The sequence below is a fragment of the Lagenorhynchus albirostris genome, chromosome 2 (assembly GCF_949774975.1).
Source record: "Lagenorhynchus albirostris chromosome 2, mLagAlb1.1, whole genome shotgun sequence".
Classification (NCBI taxonomy): domain Eukaryota; kingdom Metazoa; phylum Chordata; class Mammalia; order Artiodactyla; family Delphinidae; genus Lagenorhynchus; species Lagenorhynchus albirostris.
In genome coordinates this window covers 166,246,648-166,262,793 of record NC_083096.1, presented here as the reverse complement: position 1 = coordinate 166,262,793, position 16,146 = coordinate 166,246,648, and the positions used below count along the sequence as shown (strand labels likewise).

Sequence of the window (16,146 nt, the reverse complement as noted above, 5' to 3'; positions counted from 1 at the left end):
TGGGGCGGGTATCAAAGGCAGGGGTGGGGAATTCCAGAAGGTTCTTGGATGGATGCCAAGCTTTCTCTGCTGTTCTCCCCCGGGCCCACTGCTCTCGGAGGCACAGACTTGGTGGGGAGAGCCACACTCCCAGAGCACGTGCTCAGCTGGGGCGTGGGCCCTGCTCAGGCTCCCTGACATGCTTCATTGGCCAGAATCCCTCTGCTTTCCTGAAGACCCTGGTTCTTGACCTTTGAAAGCCAAGTGTTTTGTGCTCCTGGGCCCCACCCACAGACCCTCAGTGGGTACAACTTGCATTTCTGTACAAAAGGCAGGCACAGCCTCTGGCCCAGGGACTACACCTCTACAGGGAATCCCTGGGGCGTGCCAAGTCCAGTCCCCAAATCCCAGCCCGCAAACATCACCAGCCCCTTCCCTGACCTCTGTCCACCACTGTGGGTGAGTCTGTCAGGTCAGTCTAGTTCCCCGAGAGGCAGAGAAGCTTCCTCGAAGTTCACACCAGGTGAAGCGCTCAGGCCGGGCAGGGACTAAGTTCTCCGCGTGGGCCCAGGGAACGTGGTGACGGCAGGAATTCGGCCTGCTGCCCCCACCAACGCTGGGGTCCCCAGCCAAGGGGTGGGAGGGCCTGCCTGTTCGAGAGCTGGGCAGGCGTGAATCTTGGGGGGGGGCCTCTCCTCTCCCCACACCACGGCTGCCTTCCTTTCCTTCAGGCCTTGGAGAAATACTGTCGGACGGAAGCCGGCTTCTCTGGGATCCAAGACGTATACAGTAAGGTTCCCGACCACGACAACAAGCAGCAGACTTTCTTTCTGGCGGAGACACTAAAGTGAGTTGGGGGTCGGCCGGTGTTCTTCCCAGAGGGCAACTGGGCTTTTCTTAGGGAAGGGGGAGGGGCAGGGGGGGGGGCAGGGGGCAGCAGTCCCTTCCTTCACCATCAGTCAAGTTCTGCTGTCCCAGGAGGGGGGCCCAAGAGGGCCGGAGGCTTGGGGTCCAGGGGCGGGCCTGGGGCCAGGCCAGTTTCTCCACGCAGAGTGAGGCCGGGCTGGACTCCACCCCCCTAAGCATTAGCTATGTGAGAAGTGAACTTCTTTAACCTGTCTCCTCAAGTTACTTAAGTTCTCTGAAACTGTGCCCTTCTGTAAAATGGGCAGAGTAATAACCATGATGGTGTCAAGCCCGGTCACTGCTGCAGTTGTGCTGCTGCGCTGTTCCCCTCCTTTCCTGGGGGGAACGTTGGCCTCCTCGCTTCCTCGCTGTTCCCTAAAGCAGTCCCCTTGTGCTTTAGCTCTTTAGGATGGATTGGATGGTCTGTTCCTTCCATTAAAAACCCCCATGGCTTGGAAACCTGCAGTTCTGGAGTCGCGCCTCCCTGTGCGTTTTAGCGCCCGGACATCTACTTGAGTGTCGAGTCTCCTGGTACATAAGGAAGCAGGCCGAGTCCTGGGGTAGCCCTCAGGCCTCCCTGCAAAAATAAAAGAGAGAATCTAGGCCACACAGGGTCCTCAGAGGGCCAGGTGGGGAAAGCACCTGAGGGAAGCTGGTTGGGGCAGAGGTACAGAGTGGGGGCTGGGGCAGCGCCAGGATGAACCGGCTCTGTCTGACCTAGAGCTCAGTGCTCCCCTCCACGTCCACAGCTCCTTCCTGGGGACGAGCCCTCCGGGCAGATTTGGGGTCTCCGACCTCCCTGCGCCCTTGGGCACAGGCCAGTCACAGAGGCCCCTGAGATTCCTTCCCAGTGAGTGTCCCCTTCCCCAGAGCGCTGACAGGCTGTGTCTTGCTCCCCTCCCTGCCGGGGCACAGGTATCTCTATCTTCTGTTCTCTGAAGATGACATGCTCTCGCTGGAAGACTGGGTGTTCAACACGGAGGCCCACCCGCTCCCCGTGAGCCACCTGGACAGCTCTGGCAGGGGCGGGGCCTGACTCCCACCACCCGTCGCCTTGTACTCCAGGACCACCTTTACGGGATCTGGGGCTGTTCTCAAACGGATAGGAGATGTGGGCCCCTGCCTGGCAGACCCGGCAGATGTGTTGGACGAGCAACTTCTTTTCCTCTGTGAGGAGACAGGACTCGGAGACACAGCGATGTCACACCAGGCCCAGACATTCCTTTCCACGGAGAATGTCTATGAAACCTGCTCACTTGCCATTCCAGGGCCAAAGCACCGGAGGTTTGCATTGCAGCCTCGTGTATTTGATTCACGTCCTTTCGTTTTGGAGGTTTTTTGGTTTTTGCTTGATTTTGCCTTTTCTCTACAGTTGTGTTTTCTCACAGATTTTAAATATAGTTTTCAAAATCATGTGCTTTCAAAAATGGTGTCCTCCAATAAACTAAACCTTAAAGTGTTTGCACACACACACACAATCTTGACCCCATTTTCTATAGTTTGAATTCCTTTTGCCCAACGTTTACTATATGTTCAATTATGTGTCATTTTCCTTATTACTTGAGGAGGGGTTTCCCTTTGATTTGGGCCTAAGTGTTACGAATCACTAGTGCTGTTTTCACTATTGTAATGGAAAAATCTGTAAAGTTACAATAAAGGAGTTTATTGAATAAGAAATACAATTGGGTTCATCGCACATCAGTGACTCCTGGGGAGACCATTGCAATGCTATCATCAGAAAGAATAATCAACCAGCAGTTGATTTAAGGTATAAAGATGCCAACTTCTATTACCTTCCCTTGAATTGGTCCTCATATATTCAGGAAGGGTGAGGGCAACCCTTTAAATGAAGTTGGATATTTATACTTACATCAAGGCTTGGAAGAGGCCCAGAGAGGAGCAGCAACTTGCCTGAGGTCCCACAGCCAGTAAAGGCAGAGGTGAAACCCCTAGGGTTTGCTCACCACCCCAGTCCAGGGTTCATCTATTCCATCATTCAGCAGATGCTTGGTGAGTGCCTGCAGGGGACCAGACGTGGGGGCGCAGCTGTGAGTGGGACGGTCATAAGCCCCGCCCTCAGGGAGCATACAGCCAAGCAGGGACACACAGACCATGAAGGAGAATGACTGCAAGTTACGTGAAGAGCTCCAAAGGAGACAAGCAGGCTGAGGCACTAATGTCTGGACCTGCCTTCGAGGGTCAAGGAGAGCCTCTCTGAGCAGATGACCTTCAAGCTGAGAGCTGGAAGGTAAGACTCTCCCACAGATCCACTCTCCTCCTGACCGTCACCCCTGGGAGGAGGCCGTTCTGCAGGGCAAGGAGGTCGGGCCCCAACACTGAGGAGAGAGCTTCCCCTCCCTCACCCTCACCCCTCTGCAGCGTGTCCACACAGCTGACTTCACAGGACAATACCGAGTCCTTCCCCAGGCTCAGCCACTTCATGTTGGCTGTTAGTGAACTTGAGTAGCCCCTGGGGTGTTGGGGCCCTGGGCCAGGTGACCTGGCTTTAAACCCTCACTGTGGGAACCTGGGCAGGTCACCTGTCTCCCTGAGCCGCTCTTTTCCATCAGGCAGAGAGCTGACCCTCCACCTCACAAGGTTCTCCTAAGTGGGATGCCGCTGGTGCCCTGGAGCTGTGGGAAGTGCTGCTTCCTTGTTCTGGAGACTCAGATGCTGCCGGCATGTTCTTAAGCAGTAGTTAGAGCTACAGGGAAGCTGTGGCTATAGCAGGATCCCGCGCATTTGGTAAATAAGTTGCTGCCTGAACCCAGAAAATCACTTCACTCTTGACGGGCACCAAGATAGTATGGCTCCAGTGACCTGCTAGGGCCCATTTTTTAAAAAGCAAAACACAAAATTGATTACACAGATATTATAGAAAGGTTAGAAAGCTTATCTTTATGACAAGCTGAAAGAAAAATCATTCACCTTCCTACCCTCCAGAATAAATACTGTTACATTTTCTTCTAGATATTTCTCTATGAAGGGACAGAGTATATTCTGCAAACATGGCGTCAACTGTGGCATCCTGTTTTGTTATAATCTGCTCTGCACCAAATGCTATATTATGAACATCTTTCCACGTCAACATGCATTTATCTCATTGCTGTACCTGGTGGGTAGTGTTCCATCATGGGATCTTTCTGGATCTGAGCCCCAATTGTTGGGCATTTGGGTTTGTGTCAGTTTAGATTTTTAGCTACAAACAATAGAAACCAACTCTAACTTAAGCAAAAAAAAAGAATTAAAATGCCTTGGAGTGGCTCATGGAATCTCAGGAGAGTGAACAGCCAGACATCAAGAAGGACTAGGCAGGGCTTCCCTGGTGGCGCAGTGGTTGAGAGGCCGCCTGCTGATTCAGGGGACACGGGTTCGTGCCTCGGTTCGGGAAGATCCCACATGCTGCGGAGCGGCTGGGCCCGTGAGCCATGGCCTCTGAGCCTGCACATCCGGAGCCTGTGCTCCTCAACGGGAGAGGACACAACAGTGAGAGGCCCACGTACCACAAAAAAAAAACCAAAAAGAAAACAAACAAACAAAAAAAACAAACAAGGAAGGACGAGGAAGAGGATTTGATTTGGCCACGGATCCAGTTTGCAAGAACCAGGAGGCAGCCTCCCCAAGCACCACCACCAGGACGAGTGAATCCAGATGTTCGCTCCAGATGCTACTGTGTCTCTTTTCAAGGACCTGAGCTTCCAAATGGTCTGGCCTGGGTCACGTGCCTCCAGCCAAAGGGAGGGCGAGGCATCTTGACTGACAGGCCCACCGAGACCCCATGTAATGGGCAAAAGGCTGTTCCCTGGAGAAAAAGATGAGACTTGCTACCAAAATAACAGACCTGCCTGCTGGCAGAGCAAAAACAGCAGGACTGTTCGCAGGTGTGACTTTAATTTTTTTCAGCATTATAAGAGAGTTATGAAGGCATACTGGACCCGTTCCATTTTCCCCGGTCCAACTCCTTGGAGTCAGTCCCTGGAATGTCTCTCCAGGGCAGAGCCACTTAGCAGTTCCCCAAGACCCCAGGCTTCCCCGCTGGGCCTGTGTCGCTGTCCCCGCTCCTCCCCACAGCATTCTTGTCTTCTGCGTTATCGCTGGGAGCAAGCTGTAAAAATGAATATTTTAAAATTCATCCTCCAGGAAAGCCCTTGCAGGTGGCGAAATACCATCCTTTGGGCAACTTAACTCCATTCCGGGGATAAAAATAAGTAAGACCCAAGGCAGACTGAGAGGAGAGAGGAATTAAGGGATGAGTCATCCTCAGTGAAGGAGGCTCAGGAACCATTCCCAGAGCAGACCCCTCCATCCCCAGCCAGGGTAGGGTGGGGAGGCCAGCGTGCTGCCGGTCTCACTTTAAGCCTCGTCTTTGCCTTTGCTGCAGATGGAACCACCTTTTTCACCTGTTTTCTTCATGGATGGGCTTGATGCTGGTTCCTTCCCAGAAAGCTTCGCTAGCACCTGGCTTTAGGCACTGGGGCCTGCGGGGCATCACGTCCCTGGGAAGGGGGGGACACAGCCCTTTGCAAGACGCCTCCCTTTAAAGGACTGTGTGTTTGTTCAGACTGGCTTTATACACTGCATTGTGTCTTTGGCAATTTGCAAAGTTCAAAAGCCAAACGCGTTGGTAAGAAAGGCAAAAATAGAAAATCTGTTTTTAAAGGCAGCATCCCTGAGACCCAGGATGTGAGTCTTAGTTCTGTTCTCTTTACTTTGGAGAGGTGACCCCATCATGGTTTAAGCAGGTGCTAGCTGTAGGGAACGGGCCAGCTCCTCCATAGGGAGCTAGCCTTGGAAGCATGCTGACTGATCACGTGGCACAGAGATGCTCAGCCCTCTGACTCATGCTTAATCACACACTACTGGGGGGACAGGTTGCAGATGCTATTTTTTGTATCTAAAAATATCTGATTGGTTTCCTATATTTGGGACAATATTTTGATCCCACTCAGCCTGTCTCTTAAGTCAGAGCTTCTCAAACTTGAATGTGCACCTGAACCACCTGGGGGTCTTATTAAAACGCAGGTTCTTATTCAGTGGGTCTGGCATGGAGTGTTTCTAACAAGCTCCCAGGAGATGCTGCTGCTGCCGGTCCTTGAACCACACTTTGAGTAGCACGGCCTCAATGAATGGCCACTCCTTTAGTTTCTGCCCTTTAAGTGCATCCCTGGAGTTGTAGCTTCTCCAGAAAAAAGTAGAAGGGCTTGGGTGCTGGGATGGCATCTATCGGTACCTCGGCTACAGAGGGACCTACCTCAGAACAGGTGTCTATCACCTACGCCAGTGCTTCCCGCTCCTCCGGGATGGTCAAGATAAGACAGGAGCAGGCCCACTGGGGGCTTAGAACAATGCTGCCCAGTAGAACGTTCTGTGATGATGGAGGGTGAGCATTTGAACTGCTGTCCAAAAGGGTGGCCACATGTGGATACTGAGCACTTAAAATGTGGCAAATGCAACTGAAGAACTAAATTTTTAATTTTATTTCATTTTAATTAAATTTAAATAGCCACATGTGTGGTTACCGGCCGCCATTTGGACAGTGCAGCCTTAGAGCTCAGAGAGCCAGTCCTCTGCTCGCTGACTCCCTGCCCCACTGGAGCCTCCACCACCTGCATCGTTACAGAAAGAATCTTAGCACAAAAGATATTGTTTGGGGGCTTCCCTGGTGGCGCAGTGGTTGGGAGCCTGCCTGCCAATGCAGGGGGCACGGCTTCGTGCCCCGGCTCGGGAAGATCCCACATGCTGCGGAGCGGCTGGGCCCGTGAGCCATGGCTGCTGGGCCTGCGTGTCCGGGGCCTGTGCTCCGCAACGGGAGAGGCCGCGGCAGTGGGAGGCCCGCGTACCGCAAAAAAAAAAAAAAACAAACAAAAACACACATATTGTTTGGGGACCGGATGATTCCCTTGAACATACGTGGTTATTTTTATATGCATTCCAGCCTCTGTTTTCTGCAAAAGCCCCTGGTTTTTGCTTTGTTTTGTGTTTTTTCTCACTCACTGTTTATCTGCAGATTGGTGTGCATTCGGTCAGGTTGAAGATAAGAAAGGCGGACTGGCAAGCCAGGAGAGGAGCAACACAGGCCAAAACCGAATGGACCTGGGTTCAGCTCCACCCTGCCCTTTCTCTGGGCTGTGTGACCTTGCGCAAGCCCCTTAACCTCCCTGAGCCTCTGCTTTTCCATCTGTGGAAAGGGAGGGTGGTTTCAAGGGTGAATTGAGCTCCTTAGTGTAGGAACTCAATACATATAGTGATGATTGTTATTGTTATTATGTGAACACTCTTCTTAAACTATAAACCGTGCGTAAATGTGAGGCAAAACACTGCTGTCAAAAATTATTATTATTATTTTAACAAAATGCTATGAAACTTGGAGGAAACCGCATCAACCAGGCCCAAGAGACAGACCAAACTCTCAAAGCAATAAATCTGAACATTTTCTGTTTTTCGCATAGAACAAGCACATTGCCGTTAGCCCTGAATCTGGAAAATAGGGAAATTGGGATGAAGATTTATAGGCTGTCCAAGGGCTTCCAGGGGCCAGCCTGCTTGTGAAGGATGCTCAGGCAGGGGTGGAGGGCTGGAGAAGATGCTGAGAGCTTGCCCAGGACGCTGGCAGAGTGGGGTCTCTGCTTTGGAGGGTGTTTGAGGTCCTTTCCATCTTTCCTCTTCATGGAGACCCTGAATCCTTCCTACAACTTTGGAAGGGAGGCAAGGCCTGCAGCTATTTATGGAGGAGGAAGCTGATTTGATTAGTCCACCTCTCGTCCCATGCAGAGAGTGGAGAGACAGGCCAGAGCTGCTTATCACCCTCCTCGTGGGGACGTCCCCAATCTGGGGGCTAAGATGAGAGCATGCCGAGTAGAGGGAAAGGTTTCACACACACACACACTCACATACACACATACGTACGCATGCCTTCGCATGCACACACATACACACTCACACACATGTACACCCTCACATGCACACACCCACTCACACATATACACATGCACAAACACCCAATCACACCCACTCACATGCACACACATACACACACACACAAACACACCCCTTGACTTCCCTCTCCTAAGCCTTAGGATTTATTGGCCAACCTGGCAGTCATCAGGGGTTGGCTGTCTCCCAGTGGGGGCGGGGGGTGTGTGGGGAGATGACCCAGATAGTCCCAGCTCCATCAGGAGCCCCTCACCGCCAGTCCCCTGAGACCTGGAAGGTTGGGGGGGAGGTGCAGATTCTGCGCTGGCCCACAGAATGATTCACAACTGGACAGTCATTAGATCTGTGGCTCCCAGAGTGTGGAACTGGGTCGCAGCACCAGCAGCACCTGGCAGCTTGTTAGAAATGCACATTCTCAGGCCCTGCCCCAGACCCACTGAATCAGCAGCTCTGGGGGCGCCCAGCAGCCTGTTTGTAATAAGCCCTCTGGTGACTCTCACTCAGGCAGAGGTGGGAGAACCGATGCTGGCTGACCTCCAAGGCCACCCGACACCCCAGAGCAAAACCTATGCCTGGTCAGTCTCCATCCCATATCCCTCCTGCCTCAATTCTGCACGTGCGGCTTATCAGAGGTTCTGCCATAAACCAAAGAAGAAGAAGAAGACCGCCCCCTCTTTAACAACAGGAACACCCTCCGATCCCTTAATTCTCTCCTCAAAAGAATAAATAAAATAAAATTCACAATGAAATCTCTTTGTCACAGAAACTGAAACCCAAGGAAATTGAAGTCCAGACACCTCCTTCTCCAAGTTTTATGCTGCACAGTCTTGACCAGAATAAAAATTCTGCTCTCAGTTTTTTTCCTTAGATGTCAGGCCCTCTCAGATGTTGGGGTTCCTGCATCCCTGGGGGTGGCCCTGTCGCCTCCTCCGATGTTGAATTAACCCGACCCTGAGTTTCCGGAGCATCTTGCTTTTCTGGGGTCAGACTCAGTAGGACGTGAAGAATCCCAGCGACAGCCAGAGGTTAGAATCTACAAGCAAACTCCTCTTCCTCTGGCTGTCACCCCTGCAGGGTGATGCTCCGGAGCCCTGCTAATCCAGACCCATGATGCCCTCAGCACGCAGGGGCTGGAACAGTGACAGAGAGTCCCAGGTGGAGAAAAGCCGCAGCCCTTCCAGGGGCCAGGTGGTGTAGCATCGAGGGCCACTTCCTCTAACCTGGAGGAGAAACCCTGTACACGCTTGGCCTCCTCCCAAGGACGGAGGCATTAGGGATACTTCCATCTTCTGAAATTCTTTAGAGAACTTCAACTGTGGCAGTCCTAGGCCTTAGGACCTGCCTGGGACCCTCTCCAGGCACGATTCTGCATATTTTTAACGACCAGGTACCTTTGCTCCTGGTTGCTGGGGCCCAGTGCTGATTGGAGTGTGGGCTCTGCCCAGGTCACATTCTCCACCCCTCCTATGTGCAGGCGACCCCACATTTGTAACAGGTCCATTCCCTACCAGGCCATCTGCGCTTTTCTCTCTGCATTTCTCTATCCAGTAAGTTCTTAAGGTTGGGTTATGGGGCTCATTGCTGCTGCCCTGGGCACTGTTCTGGAATCCTCCAGGCTTTGTAATTCAACAAATAACCGTTCGCCATCTCTGCTGCGCAATGAGCAAGGTGCTAAAACTGCAGCTGAGAACAAGACAGACAAGGTGGCTCTTCCCACGGGGCTTCCAGGCTAGTGACCGACATGTAAACATATCTGTCAGGTGAGTGCAGGCGGAGGCCACAGACAGGGGACATGTGAGAGTAACGGGGTGGGGACACAGATGGGGAGGTCAGGGGAGCTGACACGTGTGACAGAGCATCCCAGGCAGAGGGAACAGCGAGTGCAAAGGCTCAGGGGTGGGAAGTTCTAGTGTGTCTGAGGAGCGGGAAGCTAGCAAGCCGGGGGAGGCGCTGTCCTACGCTGTCCTACCGGCTGGAAGAGGTCGGACAGACGGGGCTCCACCCTGCAGGCCTCTAGAACTGGGCGGAGCTTGATTTTAACCTAACAGCAGCAAGAAGCTAGGAAGGGTTTGAAGCTGGGGCATGAGATGACCTACTTTCCATTTTGAAAGTTTCCTCTCACTTCTGAGTGGAGAGGCCTAAGAATTCTTTTTTTCCCCTTACATCTGTCTCAGTGGAAAACCATTCTTGGGTTCCTAAGCAGAAGCTTCTGGAACCAGTGTCCCCAGGAGCGCAGAAGGAGGCCAGTGCCCTCTGCCATGTGTTCCTGCGGCCCGTCCTCAGCCTCTGGCCTCTTCCGATCTCGGGCCTCGGAGACTTCAAGCCACCAGAGCTGTCCTTTGACCTTCGTTCCTGCAGCTTCCACTCCACTCTGCTCCCCACCCCCCACCCACCCCCCGCTCCTTTCAAGGAAGCCCAGCTGTGTTTTAAAAATAGAAGCCTCTTACTAAGATGGCTCTTCTCCTTCCCTTGTACGTGTGGAACAAAGGCTGTTTGTGGGGTCCAGGGCCTTCCTCTCTTTTCTCTTTGGAACCTTCTGGGTTTGTGGCAGGTACGAAGTCAAGTTGGGTTCTGGGTCTCAAACACAATACTTTGTCCGCCTTCACCCCCTCCCCGTGGGGAATGCCGGCCAGGAGATGGCCTGCCATGGGCGTCCCCCACAGGCCTGGATTCCACCCACCTGCCCACGCCATCCCCCCACCCTGCTCTGCCTTGGAGTCCTCCCAGCACTTCCCGGAGGGTCCTGACTCCGCACATTTCCAGGGCTTTCCCTCTGCCACATGGCTCCCCACCTACAATCACCATGTGGCCTCCACACCTTCTCTGCCCAACGCTCACCTGCTGGTCAAGGGGTCCACCCTGACTGCTGCCGCCCACCGTGGCTTTAAGAGCCCCCGGAGAGGTGCCCTGCCCCCGGCTCTCCGGGGAACATCTGACAGTGCTGAGATCCTACCTCTGTCTCTGTTAAATCTCTCCAGGATCCCTCCATTGAGGAACACTTCCAATGCCTCCAACCCCTTGCTCGCATCTTGAGAGACTGGCAGCCCCCTCTTCTCTTTTCATCTTCGTCTCTGCGCTCACCCTGCCCTTAAGGAAGTCCCTCCCTTGCTCCACCTCAATCACCATGTCTTCCTTCATTTTACTTTCATTTTTCTGCTTCAAATCAGTCCTGTTTCTCCTTGAGTTTTTAAATGAAACTTTAAAAAAAAAAACTTTTTTGGGGAGGGGTGGTAACTTCTTATTTTTTATTTAGCCCCCCCAAACTGAAAATAGAGTGAAGAACAGTTGAAAATTGCCTAATGTCATAGGAATGTTTACTAAAAAAAAAATAATGAAACCTTTTCGATTGAGGTTTAATGTAATCCAGTAACACGTGTAAAGGACAGTAATTTTAAATTCACAGCTCAGGAAATGTTGACCCGTGTACAGCCCTTATGACCACCTCCCCCATCAAGACAGAACATTCCCAGCCCCCGGAAAACTCCCTCCTGTTTCTTCCTGTCAATACCTGCCATCCCCAGAGTGAATCCTATGCTGACCTCGTCCACCGCTAATTTCAGCACAGAATCTTTTAATTCCCTTCTTGGTCTTTGAATTATAAAAATTCCACTGAGTTTTCCTCTGTCTCAATTTGTAAGAGACAATGTATAACGATTTATCTCCTATATAATAAGGGCCCTCATACTTTTTGTCTGGCCATCATAAAGCCCTTTTCTATCCTTTGTGGTTAAAACCTCTGAAGTACACAACTAAGATCAGAGCTTATGAAATAAAGCATCCTGGAGGCACCTGAGATATGTCCGTCCCTTGTAGGGCGGCCGGCTCATCCCAGCTGGCCTGGGACTTTGCAGCTGTTCATAGTGAGTGACCCTCAGTCCTGGGCACACCGGGAGGTTGACCCCAACCCCTAGTTCTCTCCGTGGCCACAGTTCAAAACAGACACGAGGAGCAGAGCGTGGGGCTGTTAACTCCATCTTCCTGTGCCTGACACTGTTTAAAGGCCCCCAAATGTCAGATTCATTTTCTGTAGCTTGTGTGGAACTTGGCTGTCTTTGCATTTGAAACTCTCAGCTTCCAGTCCTGAATGAGCAACAGGATCACGGGGAGGGTGGTTTTATAAAAAGGAAAAATTCTTCCGGATTTGGCATTCAATGCTTAGCACTCCAAAAATCCCAGAGAGGAAAACTCAGCTAGTGCTCGCTGAGCCCGGTGAGTCTCAACCCTGACTGTGCCTCAGAATCGCTGGTGCACTTGGGAAAAATGCTCCGCACCAACCGGGGCGGGGGTCGGGCTGGGCTCTGGTCTCTATTCAAAGGCCCCAGGCGACGCTGGTGGCAGCCAGGCTAGCGATGCTGAGGATAAAGCAGTGCATGTGGGCAGAGTCCCAGGGGCTGTCCTGACCCCAGGAAACCTCTCTCTGCCTGGACAGCATGAGAGTCTAGCCAAAGGCTGTCGTGACCCCTACAATCAATCTATTTTCTGGCTAATCACAGCCCCAGCCCCGCGCCTGTGAGCCCAGCCGGAGCCGCTCAGCATTCCAAGGCTCGGCCACATTTGTGGCCACATACAGCTGCTGTGCCCACACAGGCCAAAGGCCTCTTCTCTCTCCTTTGAGATCTCATTGAATCTGGTGGCTTTAGATGTCATCCAGAGGCTGGGGACTCCCAAGTCTCTAGCCCAGGCATTGCCCCCCTGCAGCCCCAGACTCCCCCACACTGCCTCCCTGACAGCTTCATGCTTTGCTCCACATGGGCAGCTCAGGCATCTCCACGCTGCAGCCCCGACCCAGCTCCCCCCAGCCCGGGCCTCTCAGGCTTCCCCGCCTCGGGAATCGCACCACCATCTACCCGAGCTCAAGCCCAAACCGATGCTTGTCTTTGCTCTCACCGCCCTCCTCTGACCCATCAGCAAGCCCTGTCTCTCATCAGCCGCCACGTCGTTGGCTGCATCCTCCCACCTCTCTCCAGGAGCCCAGGCCCTGACATCTAAGGGCTGGGAGCTGAACGAGCCTCCTGTCTCCCTCTTTCCACTCCTGCTCCCCTCAGTCTATCCTTTACCCAGAAACCAGAACGGTCTTTTTAAAAATGCTTTACCGGGGACTTCCCTGGTGGCGCAGGGGCTAAGAATCCGCCTGCCAATGCAGGGGACACAGGTTCGAGCCCTGGTCCGGGAAGATCTCACATGCCGCAGAGCAACTAAGCCCATGTGCCACAACTACTGAGCCCACGCACCACAACTACTGAAGCCCATGTGCCTAGAGCCCATGCTCCACAACAAGAGAAGCCATCGCAGTGAGAAGCATGGGCACCGCAACAAAGAGTAGCCCCCACGCGCTGCAACTAGAGAAAGCCCGCGTGCAGCAACAAAGACCCTACGCAGCCAAAAATAAATAAATAAAATAAATAAAATTTTTTAAATGCTCTATTGGTTTATAATTTATATGCCATAAAATTCACCCATTTAGAGCAGACAATGCATGTTTTTTAGTATATTCACAGAGTTGTACAACCATCGCCATAATCTAATTTTAGAACATTTCATACCCCCGGAAGAAGCCTTGCAGCCCTCAGCCGACACTCCCTGTCCTCCCTCCTCCCCTTCCCCACTCCAGCCCCTTCCCCACTCCAGCCCCAGGCAACCACTAATGTACTTTCTGTCTCTGTAGATCTACCCATTCTGGACATTTCACATAAATGGAATCATACAGTATGTGGTCTCTGTGTCTGGCTTCCTTCATTCAGTTCTTTCATTCAGTATAATGTTTTTGAGGTTTGTTCACACTGTAACACACATCAGCCCTTCAATTCTTTTAATTGAATAATACCCATTGTATGGCTATACCACATTTTGTTTATCCACTCATGAATCGAAATCTGGGTTGTTTCTCTTTTTTGGCTACTAGAAAGGTCTTTTTAAAAACAAATCACATGTCACTCCCCTGCTTAAAACCTTATGATGGTCTCCCATCATATATAAGTGAAACTTGTTGCCATGGCCTGCAAGCTCCTTGATGACATGGCCCCAGCCTCTGTCACCAAGCTTTTCTCCTGTCACTCTCCCAATAACTCACTCTGCCTTCTTCATGCTTCTTGGACACACCAAGCTTGTTTCTACCCCTGGGCTTTTGCCCAGAAGAGGAAGGGGCATCCCAGGCAGGAAGAGGAAACTTTTTTCCTCTTTCCTCTGCCTGGGATGCCCTTTCCTCCGTTCTCCACAGAGCTGGCCTCTTCTTTTCACTCAGGTTGCAATGTAAGTGTTACCTCCTAGCTGAAGTCACCTACCCCCACCTGTGTCACTCTGTAGCACCTTGTTTTACCCCTTCGTGCTCACCATTATCTGAAATTATCTTCTCTGTATGTTCATCACCTCGCTCCTCCTACTAGAATATTTAGCTCCAAGGGAGGAAGTACCCTGTCTGTCTTCTTCGCTACTGTGCTCCTGGGACGTAGCACAGCTGCCGGCACAGAGTAGATACTGAGTTTGTTGAGAGGCCCACGGGGTCCAGACAGGTAAAGCCACTCCTGCAATGGCACCAGAAGCCTCAGTTTTCCCAAGTGACACTTTGCTCCCATTTGGAATGCCGGTCCTATTACTGACTGCCAAGATGTTAGTGCTGGGTCTGACTCTCCAAGGTCTCAGACGACAGGGGAGAAACACAGAGCCACATGGCTCTCGCTACCCCCCAACCTCACTCCCACCCCCACCGGTTTATTATCTCAGTAGAGCTAGTGTAGAAAATCCTAATTTCATCTTACTGCCTGGAGAGTGGCAGAGCCTTCTGCCAGAGACCCGTTCCTGGCGAGCTAAGCCCAGGAGACAGGAAGCAGAAAAAAAGAGGATGCTTCCAGAAAGCAGGCAGGTGTGGTTGTGTGTGTGAGAGAGAAAGAACCACAGGCAGGGTTTGAGGCAGTGACCCTGCCACCAAGGCTACAGCAAGGCCCGGCCCTCCCTCCTCTTCCAGTGGGCGGGTGGAGTTTGGGGAGTATTTACACCGACCCCCCCGGCTCGTGGAAGCGGAACTCCTGTGCCTCGAGGCAGAAGCAGGGACACCGTGGGCAGGGAGCCGCCCTCAGCAGTCTGAAGGTGCCTGGAGGTGCAACGTTCCTCCCTTCTGGTGACTGCATTGTCTCCAGGATGAAGCCCAAGATTTCCACACGCTGGGTGGAGCCCAGCCTGTCTTTCCTGCATCCTCTCCCTTCACACCACCCTCAGTCCCTCTGCCCAGAACCACTGGACTGCGTCCTCACAATCCCATGGACGTGCCCCCAGGCCTTTGCCTCTGTTCTTCCAGTCCCTGGAATGCTCTTCCCAGGGCCCCGGCTGGTGACCTCCTGAACTCAGGCCTGCCTGGACTCCAACTCCGTGAAGCCTCTCCTGACCCCTGCCGACAGTCAGGGGGACCCTCCCCTGCATACATCCCTCTTGCCGAGCACTCACCTCCAGGGAGTCAGCGTATCCCTGGAGGATACTTGTCTAGAAGACCAGACTCCCCTTTCCTCTCCGATGGATCCCCAATGCCAGAACAGAGCAAAGAAGACCCTCAATAACAATGTGTTGAATGGGTGAATGAGTGATGCCCCTGCTAACCGGTGAGCTCCTCAAGGACATGGCCAACATGCCACTTACCTTGGTGCAGTTTCCAATTGCTGCTACTACCAAATACCACCCTTGCCCTCTCAGGGGCCAGAGACAAGGTGCCAAAGAGCTCCTGTAGGGCGCTGGCCACAACTGCCCCGCTGGCCCAATCTTTCAAGGCTCTGCCCTGCTGTGCCCTGGCCCTTGGTTTGGAGGCAAGCCCTCCTGGGAACAGAAGGACACCCAGCCCTGCTCCAGTGCCAAGGCCCAGAGCTGACATCTCCCCAGAGCTGGGTCCCAAGACTGACCCTTTTCCCAGAGGCTCACTGACCTGATTCAAATCCTGCAAGCCCACTCCTCCCCTCCAGAAACCCTTGAGCTTTGAGACACACGCCCCTCCCAATCTCAGCCACATCTCTCCAGCCCTGGGCCACCGAGACCAGTGGGGTGTCTGTGTCTTTAACAAAAAGCAAGTGTAACAAGTAAAAGTAACCTGGCAAAGAAAACTTCCCTCATTTGTTTTCCAGAGGCCTTGGCTCATCAATCTTCCCGCCTAACCTGCTCTGTGCTCTGTTAGCTTTGCTTCCTGATAGAATGGAATTTGGTTTTCTAATAGCATCTGTCATATGCAAGGTGTCCCCAAACATTAGCGGTAACGAGTTGGAAGTGGCACCGTTGGACGCCTTCGGAAGCCAACGCTAGATGTCAGGCCCTCAATGGGTCCCTTCGAGGATATGGGGCCAGAGCTGGGCA

General features: G+C 52.6%; 1 protein-coding gene across 3 annotated transcripts in view; it reads left to right on the top strand.

Annotated features, from left to right (window-relative positions):
- The window catches only part of MAN1C1 (mannosidase alpha class 1C member 1), a 131,724-nt gene extending 129,157 nt beyond the window's left edge, over positions 1-2,567 (top strand). For all 3 annotated transcript variants that reach the window (XM_060141012.1, XM_060141011.1, XM_060141013.1), the window contains 2 exons: positions 711-826; positions 1,801-2,567. In XM_060141012.1, the coding sequence (XP_059996995.1) occupies positions 711-826; positions 1,801-1,921 (237 nt within the window). In that variant the 3' untranslated portion in view covers positions 1,922-2,567. The remainder of the gene's footprint in view (positions 1-710; positions 827-1,800) is intronic.
- Positions 2,568-16,146: the final 13,579 nt, after the last annotated feature.